Source organism: Pyrus communis, chromosome 9 (genome assembly GCF_041283825.1).
Source record: "Pyrus communis isolate YQ-2024b chromosome 9, ASM4128382v1, whole genome shotgun sequence".
NCBI lineage: Eukaryota > Viridiplantae > Streptophyta > Magnoliopsida > Rosales > Rosaceae > Pyrus > Pyrus communis.
The window spans coordinates 54,816-67,336 of NC_142573.1; the positions used below are offsets into that span (position 1 = coordinate 54,816).

The 12,521-nt window shown below is 37.4% G+C and overlaps 1 protein-coding gene and 1 pseudogene across 1 annotated transcript; one reads left to right on the top strand and one right to left on the bottom strand.

Moving 5' to 3' along the window:
- Positions 1–2,382: 2,382 nt before the first annotated feature.
- On the top strand, positions 2,383–4,029 carry LOC137739233 (WD repeat-containing protein LWD1). Its single transcript, XM_068478785.2, has 2 exons — positions 2,383–2,575; positions 2,676–4,029. Exon 2 carries the CDS (start codon positions 2,744–2,746, stop codon positions 3,806–3,808), a length of 1,065 nt encoding a protein of 354 aa, XP_068334886.1. The 5' UTR covers positions 2,383–2,575; positions 2,676–2,743; the 3' UTR covers positions 3,809–4,029.
- Positions 4,030–8,909: 4,880 nt separating this feature from the next.
- LOC148693972 (protein FAR1-RELATED SEQUENCE 3-like) lies at positions 8,910–10,902 on the bottom strand (annotated as a pseudogene).
- Between the last annotated feature and the right edge of the window lie 1,619 nt (positions 10,903–12,521).

Below are 12,521 nucleotides of genomic sequence, written 5' to 3' on the forward strand. Positions count from 1 at the left end.
TTCATTGATTAACATTGAATTGAAAGAGATATTGCAAAGGGCAAAGATAAAGGTGTGTGAATTCTACCATAATATCCAACTTATTGATTAACATTGAAAGCTGAAGATAAGAAGCGCCATGTAGATAAGAATCATATCTAAAATTTGCACAACGAATTACATCTCGACATGTGGTACTCGAAATCCTATTCGAAAAATTATTAAGATTACATAAAGATAAGAAATATGGAGAGTTACTCATTTAGCGACACTTGTCACTCGAAATCCTATCCGAAAAATTATTGAGATTACATAGAGATTGTGACATCCCACATCGCCCAGGGGAGTGATCCTTAAATGTATATTCCCATCCCTACCTAGCACGAGGCCTTTTGGGAGCTCACTGGCTTCGGGTTCCGTGGGAACTCCGAAGTTAAGCGAGTAGTGCGCAAAAGCATTCCCAGGATGGGTGACCCATCGGGAAGTTCTCGTGTGAGTTCCCAAAAACAAAACCGTGAAGGCGTGGTCGGGGCCCAAAGCGGACAATATCGTGCTATGGTGGTGGAGCGGGCCCGGGAAGTGGTCCGCCCCGGGCCGGGATGTGACAATTTGGTATCAGAGCCAATCCCTGGCCGGAAATGTGCCGACGAGGACGTCGGGCCCCTAAGGGGGGTGGATTGTGACATCCCACATCGCCCAGGGGAGTGATCCTTAAATGTATATTCCCATCCCTACCTAGCACGATGCCTTTTGGGAGCTCACTGGCTTCGGGTTCCGTGGGAACTCCGAAGTTAAGCGAGTAGTGCGCGAGAGCATTCCCAGGATGGGTGACCCATCGGGAAGTTCTCGTGTGAGTTCCCAAAAACAAAACCGTGAGGGCGTGGTCGGGGCCCAAAGCGGACAATATCGTGCTATGGTGGTGGAGCGGGCCCGGGAAGTGGTCCGCCCCGGGCCGGGATGTGACAGAGATGAGAAATCTAAATAGTTACTCACGTTAGTGACACGTGTCACTCGAAATCGTATACGAAAAATTATTGAGATTACATCTCGACAAAAAATCTAGAGAGTTACTCATGTTAGCGACGCGTGTCACTCAAAATCGTATACGAAAAATTATTAAGATTACATCTCGACAAAAAATCTGGAGAGTTACTCACGTTAGCGACACATGTTACTTAAAATCCTATCAAAAAATGATTGAGATTATATAAAGATAAAAAATATGGATGTTTATTCATTTGGTGACAAATGACACTCAAAATATATCCAAAAACTTTATTTTAATATAGTAGTTTAATTCAAGTAACCGTATTAATTCAATTAAAATAATAAATTATGTTTGGCCTATGACCCTTTGGCCCTCTCGGTTGGAGATGTTTTTTTTGTCAAAGGGCTATGTTTGGCATATGACCATTTGACCCCCTCGGTTGGAGATGGTATAAAACATGGTATGACACTGTTCATTAACATATTAATTTCTTGCAGGCTATAAGGCTAAAGAGGGTCCTTTGGCCCTTCTTCGGTTGGAGATGGCCTAAGTGGGCTCTCCCATAGCACTGTGACTTAGAAGAGCTGGAGGAGATATTGGTGTGGAGAGGGTATTTAATCCACTGTCCTCAGGAGATCATGCTGGAAGTGCTCAAATGAAAGGTACAAAATATGGTTAGGCTTGACAATTTCTTGTATGACGCATTAACGCAACACAAAACAACATAAAATTGACAAATTTCATGTTATTCCGTTAATGAGTTGCGTCGTTACTGGTCACCTATTAAGAACTAGTTAATGAGTCGTGTCGTTATCAGGTCACCCGTTAAAATAAACATGATACGAAAACAACCCAGTTGTTAGGTCTAAACGTTAGGCATGACAATTTTTGCATGACCTGTTAACCTGACATGAAACGACAAAAAAATAATACATTCCAGGTAAACCCGTTAACAAGTTGGATCGTTATCATGTCACCTGTTAAATTCAAATAATAAATTTGACGTGACACGATTTGTTAGAATAGTGGATATGACACGAAAAAACGACACAAAAAGGCAAATTTAATTAGATTTTTTAGCCAAAATGGTCTCTGAGATTGGCATAACTTTTCACTTTGGTCTCTGAGATTTGAAATCGAAAGAAGTTGTCTCTGAATTTGCCTGTCATCAATTATTTTGGTATTTATGTGAAAAAATCTTTATAAATAAGAATAAAATGACAAAAATACATTTAATTCTAGTCAAATTGTTTTGGTTCATTATTTATTAAATTGAAGATATTTTTGCCATGTTATTCCTTATTTAATAGAATTACAAAATAATCAAAATGATTGATGGTAAATAAAATTAGAACCACTATTATTAATTTTAAATATGAAGACCAAATGAAAAGTTAAAAAATCTCATGAGTATTGTGGCTAAAGAAGCCTAATGACTATTGGGGGATGAGAAGAAAGAGCAGGACTGCAGGAGCCGGGCCTAAATTCGCGATGCCTCTCAGAGCACAATCAGACGAGTTCACCCACAAATGGAACTTTGGTTCTCTCTGAATCTGGTAAGCTTAAGGTTAAGATGCAACTTGCAACCTGCAGGAGGTGTTCAGTTCGGTTAGCCTTCCTTCTGTTCACTTACTTATTTGTAGTTGCTTCATTTCATTGGATTGGATTGAATTGGGTTGCATAATTTAATTTTGGTGTTTGGAGGCAGTGGGGGCGGCAGATTGGTAATCGTAGTAAGTTGGAAAATAGTGTTATTAGGGGGAGAGAGAAAGAAGGATGGGAGCGAGTAGAAATAGCGACCCGAATCAGGACGGGTCAGATGAGCAGCAGAAACGATCGGAGATCTACACCTACGATGCGCCGTGGCACATCTACGCCATGAACTGGAGCGTCCGTCGGGACAAGAAGTACCGGCTAGCCATCGCCAGCCTCCTCGAGCAGTACCCAAACCGAGTGGAGATCGTGCAGCTGGACGACTCAAACGGGGAGATACGGTCGGACCCCAACCTGTCCTTCGAGCACCCGTACCCGCCAACCAAGACCATCTTCATCCCGGACAAGGAGTGCCAGAAGCCAGACCTGCTGGCCACCTCCAGCGATTTCCTCCGCGTGTGGCGCATCTCGGGGGATGAGGACGACTCGGACTCCTCGTCGTCTGTGGAGCTCAAGTCCCTCCTCAACGGCAACAAGAACTCCGAGTACTGCGGGCCCATCACCTCCTTCGACTGGAACGAGGCGGAACCCAAGCGCATCGGCACCTCCTCCATCGACACCACGTGCACCATCTGGGACATCGAGCGCGAGGCCGTGGACACCCAGCTCATCGCCCACGACAAGGAGGTGTACGACATCGCTTGGGGCGGCGTCGGTGTATTCGCCTCCGTCTCGGCCGACGGCTCCGTGAGAGTGTTTGACCTGCGCGACAAGGAGCACTCCACCATCATTTACGAGAGCTCGGAGCCGGACACCCCCTTGGTCCGCCTCGGATGGAACAAGCAGGACCCCAGGTACATGGCAACCATCATCATGGACAGCGCCAAGGTGGTCGTCCTCGACATCCGCTTCCCGACCCTCCCCGTGGTCGAGTTGCAGAGGCACCAGTCCAGCGTCAACGCCATTGCCTGGGCCCCACACAGCTCTTGCCACATCTGCACCGCCGGTGATGACTCCCAGGCCCTCATCTGGGACCTCTCCTCCATGGGCCAGCCAGTGGAGGGCGGCCTTGATCCCATTCTGGCCTACACGGCTGGGGCCGAAATCGAGCAGCTGCAGTGGTCCTCTTCCCAGCCTGATTGGGTTGCAATTGCCTTCTCTACCAAGCTTCAGATACTCAGGGTATGAATAAGTATGGCCACTGACCAGGCATTTCACGAACTCCTCCAGACTCCAGTTTGTGGCCAAATGCCATCGCTCAGCTGCTCTTTAGTCAGTCCTCCTTCCTAATTCGCAGTTTCTAGTCGTAATTAAGATAATACTACCTCACTCTGTTACTTTATTGACAATTGATGTCAACATTAGCTGAAGCCATATATGATTTGGTTATCAAGTATTGCATTTCATGCTCCTTGCCTTTTTTATTTCTTACGAAAATGCATCTTTGTTGATGATAGTCCTAGATTTCTGCTAATGAAGTTAAGATAATGCCTTTTTTATTTCTTACGAAAATGCATCTTTGTCGATGATAGTCCTAGATTTCTGCTAATGAAGTTAAGATAATTAAATTGTATCTGATTTCTTTCCGTTTATTAGCTAGACTCAATCTTTATTAACTATACTATCATTTGATTTGCCCATGTTGATATTGCTATTCGTTTTGTTTCTGTTTCTCCTTGCGATTTTCATACAAGAGGAGATTGTCACCTACCTGACCATCCCAGTCTGCTCCTTAGCTTAAAATTCTGTCGCATGTACCTCTGCCGCAACTTATTTTAAGCTTTAGCTGCTTTGACCAAACAGTATGATTTAGTGAGTTATGCAAGCATGACGTGACACTTTGTTAGTGAGTTTGTTTCCTCTTTACTAGTGGGTCTCATGTGTGGAAGGAATGCCTCAATTTTTTCACATTGTAGTATAGAATTGCATTCCTACCTTCCTTTATAGCGAACACTGAGTAGTTGATAAAAGGAATACGACTCTGTAGAAGATCTAGCATTGAAAATTTTCAACAGAATATGTTGAGAATCTACAAAGTTTAGACTAACATTGCCTGTGGTCAAGGATTCACGATTTCTGAGAGTTGGATTAGTCTTAGGCTTAAGCTTAGTTGAATTAAATAATTTGCATCAAGGATTCACAATTCTTTGAAGGTTTTTCTGAGTCAATTGAACTTATATCCTAGACCTACCTTCCAGCTAATTGTGGTTAAAAAGGGTTTTCAAGAAAGAAAAAAAAAAAAATATATATATATATATATATATATATATATATATATATGTATGTATGTATATTGTTGGTTAATTTGTTAGCATCTGCCCTGGATCATTCTAAATACCTTTGAGTCTGAGTACTCTGCTTCTTTGCATCGAGAACTTGCAGGCTTGTTAATGTTTTACTATCTAGTCAAGCTAACAAACATTAGATTGGCATTGCCGTCAAGGTATTTGAGTCTCATCTTGTATTTGCTAATGTACACGCATTTTATGCTAGAAAGCTGGAAAAGCTCCAACAGTAACAGTTTGTGATTGCTGATGCATTCTCAGACTACTTGTTTCATTGATACACGAAACAATTACGAGTTTCCTTCAATTATACACTATACAGTATATTGTGAAGAAAAATAAATAAATTTGAACTCTATCTGAGAAGGAATCTAGTGAAAAATGTATTTAGGGATGAAGCTAGGTAGCTTATTGCTGCCTTCCCACTTTTAAAGCGTTTGCGGTTCTATTAGAGGAGGTCTTGGCGAGTTGTGTATTTTTAGGAATTACAAAGGCAGTGATTTCAACACTCTTTTTTACTTTCTGCACACCCTTGTTAATCTTGACTGTTGATTTTACTGTAATTGTTTATCTAATGGCTACAAAATAAAGAGAAGACAATAGCAACAAAGGCAATGGATCGAAATAGAGAGGATCTGGCGCGAGTTGAGAGAGGAGATCAGGAGAAGGAAATCTGCCAAACAATTTGTGAGGCAACTTTAAGCCACCACCAGATCGCGAGTCATGACAATAGCAGCAAAGGCAAGAGTCGAACAGACCTTGCGGTGAAATTGAACGGATTTACATCGGAATCGAACGAAGATTGCAACGGAGACCGTGTTCTATTTTCGGGTTTCTCAAATTTGTTTGGGTTTATAAAAGAGAGGAAGTGAGAGGATTGAAGGGGAGAGAGAGAGAGAAGAGAGAGAAATACAGTGATGACACAGAGAAAAGGATAAATTTTTTATTGTGACAGGAATACAAGGGTACACCACATGTTTTTATACAAGTATTGAAATTTTTTATTTTTTAAGTTATTAATTTTTTAACACACATATCTCATCAATTGTACAGTGACAAGTGGTGAATCATCCCGTGTATCAGTCATATTGAAAAATCTCTATGGAAAGAAGAAATGAGAAAGAGAGATGGAGGACAGGAGAAATTATTAGATGGTATAGTACCACCATGTGTATTGATAGCTAGTAGTACACACTAATAAATAAATGACACGTGACATAATAATTATTAAATGAAAAACAATAGCTAGATTTTCATCTTTTGCTACCCCTTGTATTACACCTCATTTTCCGCCTCCATTTTCGCTTGAATGAAATTCACAAATTGCAATCTTTCTTTTCCACGAAAACATAAAATTCCCTCTGCCTCCCTTTTTGTTTGAATCACATGTTTTTTTTGCTTGAATTTTGCTTGAAATCAAATCCATAAACTACAAAAATTAGAAATCTCAGCCTACAGGTACTATAATTTTTTGCTTGAATTTTGTTATCCTATTTGGATTCCAGCTTGCGTGAATTTTGGGGTCTGATTTAAGCAAGCTTGAATCTGACTACAATTTCTTGCTTTAATTTTGTTTTACCCTTTTGGATTCTAGCTTATGTAAATTCTGGGGTTTTGGGTCATCTTAGATTTTTTTTCTTCTTATTTGGAGCATTTTCTTTTTACATTTGCTACATGTCGAGTCATTGCTTTGTTTATTCAATTAATTGGGGCACAAACTATGTCTCTGTTCTTGTTTTCTTCTTAAACCTGAAATTTGTGTATTATAAATGTTAGGGCAATACCAATTTTCTATTTAACAAAGAGAGCTAGAGAGAAAGTAAAAGGTAGAGGTACTTGAAAGAATTACAAACGCTACACGAAAGGCTTGAAGGCTTTGTTTTATGGTTTGTGTCCTTTCTATTTTTTATTGATTCATAAGACCTTGGCAATTTATGAGTTTAGTTAAATAAATTGGATCTTAAAGTGTCTTTGTTTTTACTAATTCATTGTATTTGAAATGGGATTTTGGTATGTATTAGGTACTAAAAGAATGTCTATCAAGGTCTGATGAAACTCCAAGAAGTGCCCTATGTCCTTTGGGTATAATGTCCATGGATTGAAAGAGAACTTCTATGAGATTTTTTTTTCATTTGATTAAGCTTTTCTCTCTAATGTTTTTTAGGGGGTGTCAGATTGCAAGAATGAAAGACAACTTGAATTGGATTTTGGGTTGCTTCATATTACTACTTTTAGCTATAGCTATTGTTTATTTTAGGTAAGATGTATAGAATTGGATTTGTTGTATCAAATGCTGCAATTTTGTACTGACATATAGTGTTAATAGCCTTTTGCTATTGTAAGTACAAGTGAGCATGTGGTTGTAAATTATAATGAGACAAAATGGTACCTTATACAACTCATCGTATGGCTAACATGATTTCTAATGCCTTGGCCCTTTGCTCCTTATATGCTTTATTCACTATGATATATAGCATGACAGTACATTACTCAAATGATAGGTGCACTCAATCTTTAAACGAGAAAGATATGGAAGAATAATTAAGAGGAAAGTTATTGTTTCCAGTGGCTGTAATCTCAATGCTTCATACTCTCCAAAATAACAAAGTTGTCGTTCAAATATTCACCATAGTATAAATCCGGTTCAAAATCAAAATAAGTAAAGGCTTCTAATAAATAAAAAAATATTTAAAGGTTTCCAACCCAAAACATATCATCTTCCACCTCCACCCAAAAATTATAAATCAAGTTCAGTAGTGAGAAACAAGAAAAATCTTAGGGTAACTTAAAAGCATTTAAAAATGATTTACTCTTATTATATTGTAGAAATTACTCCTTTGGATTATGTTGTCGCCCATAAACATATGAATGTGAATCCTACATTACATATAGCTTCACATTAACTAAATGCTAAAAAAAACAAATATGCCTTGTGTGATAAACAAATCAAACATGGCTAAGTTGAGGATTTAGTCCAAAGGGTTCATGTGCGATAAAATTTGAGGATGAATTATGTCACATGTATATAACAAATGTATAAAACAAATAAGAATTATCACGTGTATTCATAAATTCCTCCTTCTCAAAGTAAATCGAGCAATACCTGACTCGCCATAAATTGACTATCTTGTATCATACTTGTAAATGAAAAACTAGGCTGGATTACTTGGTTATATGGAGGCAATGCATGATTGTTTGTTGTTAACAAGCTCACAACTGGGAAGACCTGCGTAAGATTTATAAGATGTATGCAATTAGTCGAATTTAGAAAAGATAAGAGCATTCAAGGTCTTAAAACATACATCACTGTAAACTAACAAATTAAATTACTTGGTTTGATGGAGGCAATGCATGACTATTTTTTGTTAACAAGCTCATAGCTGGGTAAACCCGCGTAACATTTGTACTAGTGGGTACATTGAGTTGTTGAAGAAAATTTGAATCATATGGTGCTTAACTATGTGAAGGGCCTATATAGCTTGGCTTCTTGGTTTTCCCTACAAAACAAATTTAAATTTTTTTGAGTAAAAAAAAATATATTGGAATTACATCTAATAGTTAATAAAAATATAAAATTTCACTTACCAGATGAGACAGCATCTTTTGATGCCTTCTTTTTTCGTTTCTCCATAGCATTTTTTAATCTGGCATTACTTACTCCTTTCAACCTTACCAACGGAGGATTCAATATTGGTGCTTCATCAACTGAGCAACCATTTGCGTTACAATCATCATCATTGCTATCATTCAAAAGTATGTCATTGCTCTCTTTATTAACTTCACCCTTTGACTTGATCATATCCTTTTCAATCACTTCCTTCATCTCTCCCAATTTTTTCACCCTTTGACTTGATCATATCCTTTTCAATCACTTCCTTCATCTCTCCCAATTTTTTCATGGCAACTCTAGTAGCACTTTTTGACTCTGCTCCCTTACTCAATATATTATAAGTCATTCGTATCAAAGTATTTCGACGCAATGTAACATATGGTTTACCTTTTACCTATAATAATTGACTATGCTCATTTGCATCCAATCCTTTCTTTGCATCTTTTGTCCGGCGCTTCAATATATGTTGTGAAGGTATTTCAGTCCAAGATTTGTCGTTTAGTACCCTTAGAGCATGACGACACAACAAACCCATGGACTCGAACATTTTGTAGCTACAAGAAACCGTGCCATCTGACTCATTAAGTTAGACAAGTTAAACTCTTATGTGACCCTCCTCATTAAGTTCAAAAGAGTAAACTATAACAACTCTCATATTCATGCATTGTCACTGCTAAGCTATTTAAAAACTCTATTTTCAAATATTTTAAACATTTTCCTAGTGTAGACAGTAGCAGCATGCTTCAAAATTCCACTAATTTGGGCAAATCTAGAAAGGAGACCTTGATTGCAACGATAAGACTCTTCTGATTCACTTATACACATTTTTGCTGCTTGTTTATCATAATGATGCGCAAATTCAATAAGTCTCATTGTCTTGGTAGAAATTTCGTGGAAAACGTTAGTCGTGCTCTCACTTCTTTGTGAAGATTGTATTTGACATGTAAAAGTATCATGGCTAAATGCCGGACACCGTTTGGCACGAAGCGCATACAACATATTCATCCGTGAGCACCCTGTAAGGTTGACTTTTGCAACTAGCTCATCCCAAGTCAACTGGAATTCCAATTATGTCTCATAATATTTAAGACATTTATTAAACAAATGTCTAAAATCAGGGTTCGCAAGAGACTTGACATATTTTTTGCACAATTCTGAGATATGTGCCACAAGCATAAACGATGACATACCCCAGAAAAAACTTTTTCAATGCCATTTTCCATAGCTTGACACTAATTAGTAAATATTGTCTTTAACTTTTGACCTCCCGTTGATTCTAAAAAAGTATCAAATAACCAAGTAGTTTATGTTTTCTTATCCAGTAAAAATGCACAACCGAACAATACGTTTTTCCAATGGTGATTAACGCTGACAAAAGAAGCACAAATCATGTTATACCTATTGGTACGATTTGTAGTATCAAATGCTACAACATCCCCAAAACACTCATAGTCAAGTTGCGACCTTCCATCTCTCCAAAAAAAGTTTGTCTTCGATTTTCTTGATCTACTTGCACAATGTAAAAGAATATGGGATCCTCTGCTTGCTTGTGCTTGAAAAGGTTGATCAAACTTTGAGCATCCCTTACTTTAAACATGACCATTTTTTCCTTATTCACAATTTGTAGCAATCTCTTTGTGTAAAACCTACATTACGAGACCCACTAGCTTCTTTTGCTAAATAAGAGTATGTATTTGTAGTCCTTATTCCTGCAGCTGCCATGGTTTTAATCACACCCAAATGAGCTTCAGAAACTTTTCTATTTGATCTAAAAAACTGCCTCTCTTCTGGTTTAGCAAGTTTGTGATTGTGTTGAGAAAAAAATTGAGCAACTTTTAACATACCATCCGTTTGTACTGCAAATCAAATTCCAACTTTGCAACCTGTTCTTTTCTCTAGTTTATAAGAATTGTTTGCTTCTGATGGGTCACCATCTACGTTAAAACCTTCTTTTGAACAAAGATAACAAACTTCTCTTAGTTGATTCTTTCTATTATATATCTTTTGTCCCTTACGAACACTAAATCCAATTGTCGTAGCATAGTTGTTATAGAGATCATAAGCTTCCCTTTCCTTTAGCACAACTTTTCCCAAGAAAACATCATGGGAATTCTTTGTTATTCACAATGACTAGATCTTCTTCTCTATTATTTTCTTCATCACTTTCTATATCAATGACTGGATCTTCTTCTTGATTATTTTCTTCATCACTATCGGTATCAATGAATATTGTACAAGAAAAATTTGTACATAAACGAAAAATCTGTACGTAATTGAAAATAGCAGACATATGACAGGAGCCAAATAACAAGTTAAAAATGAAAAGAGAAAATGCAAAAAAGACAAACCAAATAGGCTGATAGGTTAAATATTTTACCAGTATCCATATTCTTTCACTTGGTGAAGCTTTACTTTTAGGGTTTCAACTAAAAAATAATATGAGTTAGTTCATGAAAACCAAATCCCAAGAACTTACGCAAGCTGGAAACCAAAAGATAAAACAAAACCCAAGAAAAACAATTGCAGTCAAATTCAAACAAAATTTTTTAGTACTTGTAGCCTGAGATTTCTGGGTTTTGCAGTTTGTGAATTTTAACTGTAGGGGATGTGATTCAAGTGAAAAGGAAGGCGATTCAAGTGAAAAAGAAGCAGCAAATTTTTTTGCTTTTGGCGGAAAAAAAGGGGGTGGAATACGAGGGGCGGCAATTTTTGGTTTTGGCGGCGTTAGGGAAGATGAAAATCCAACTATTGTTTTTCATTTAATAATTATTATGCCATGTGTCATTTATTTATTGGTGGGTACTACCAGCTGTCAATGCCCCATGGTGATATGATACCATCTAATAATTTCTCGAATGACAGATGGAAGATGTGAGCAAGAAAGCAAAAGAACCAGTTCTCCTAAATCCAAAAATTATAAATTTTCACATTTTTGTTTTTTGAAAGTAGGCTATGATTTTGAGTTGTGTTCTTGAGAATGAATCAACCAAACAAGTAGTATTAGCCTGACACTCAAAAGTGTTTATGAGTTTAAAGATCTGGATTTGAGTTGAATACCAAACGGAAACTTGGTTTCCCCCCGTGTTTCATAGTCCTTGTATTGCGCTCCATGTAATTCCTACATATACTTCCTCTAAGATGAGAATGATGCATAACAAAATTTCCGAATTATTAAGGTTCTATTTCTCTTGTTGTATGGGCTTTGTTATTTTTATTTTATTGCCCTTGCAATTATTGAAGGAAGAAGGAAACTCTCAAATTTAAAATATAAAAAATTGAAAATACTTGTTTCTTTTGACATGAATTCAATAATTTAGGCCATTATAAATCTCAGTATCAAGAACTGCATTGTCACGATATCAATTGTGAATAATAAATGGATAGAACTTTTAGTTTTATAATCTGAAGTCTCAACCCTTATCTGCATTAAAGTATCAAATAAAGTAGGTCATGCCTTTTATAATACAACACTGCCTCAATAAGTTTATATTACTAGAAAGGGGCGTTTACAAGCTTGGTATCAAACTCAGTATAAATAAATAGTGAGTTCCTCATTCATGTGTATACTAAATCATAATAATGACTAATTGTAATAAAGTCAAGTCAATGCATCACACGTGCGCACTAAAAATCGGATTGGTGAATGGCAGAAGCTCTAAAACCTCGCTTGGAATTTCATATCGATAGATGAAAGTTAACCCACTAAGGCCATCTCCAACCGAAGCCTGGCCATAGGGTTGTTTTGGCCTTTGGCCCTCCAAGAAATTAATATTTTAATGAACAATGCAGAGCCATATTTCTTACCATTTTCAACTGAGGACCAAATGACGATAGGGCTCGTTTTAGCCCTGTCACAAAAAATCATCTCTAACGAAGGGCCAAAGGGTTATAGTATGGAATGTGAAGAATTGAAATAAAATGAGATAATATTGTATGGAACGGTGAAAAATATGTGAGAAATGGTGTAAAAAAAATTAGAAATTAAAAAAAAAATGTTCCAAAAAAA

What these genes read in the sequence shown, in the direction of transcription:
- LOC137739233 (XM_068478785.2), top strand. Translation starts at nt 2,744, where the DNA reads ATGGGAGCGAGTAGAAATAGCGACCCGAATCAGGACGGGTCAGATGAG.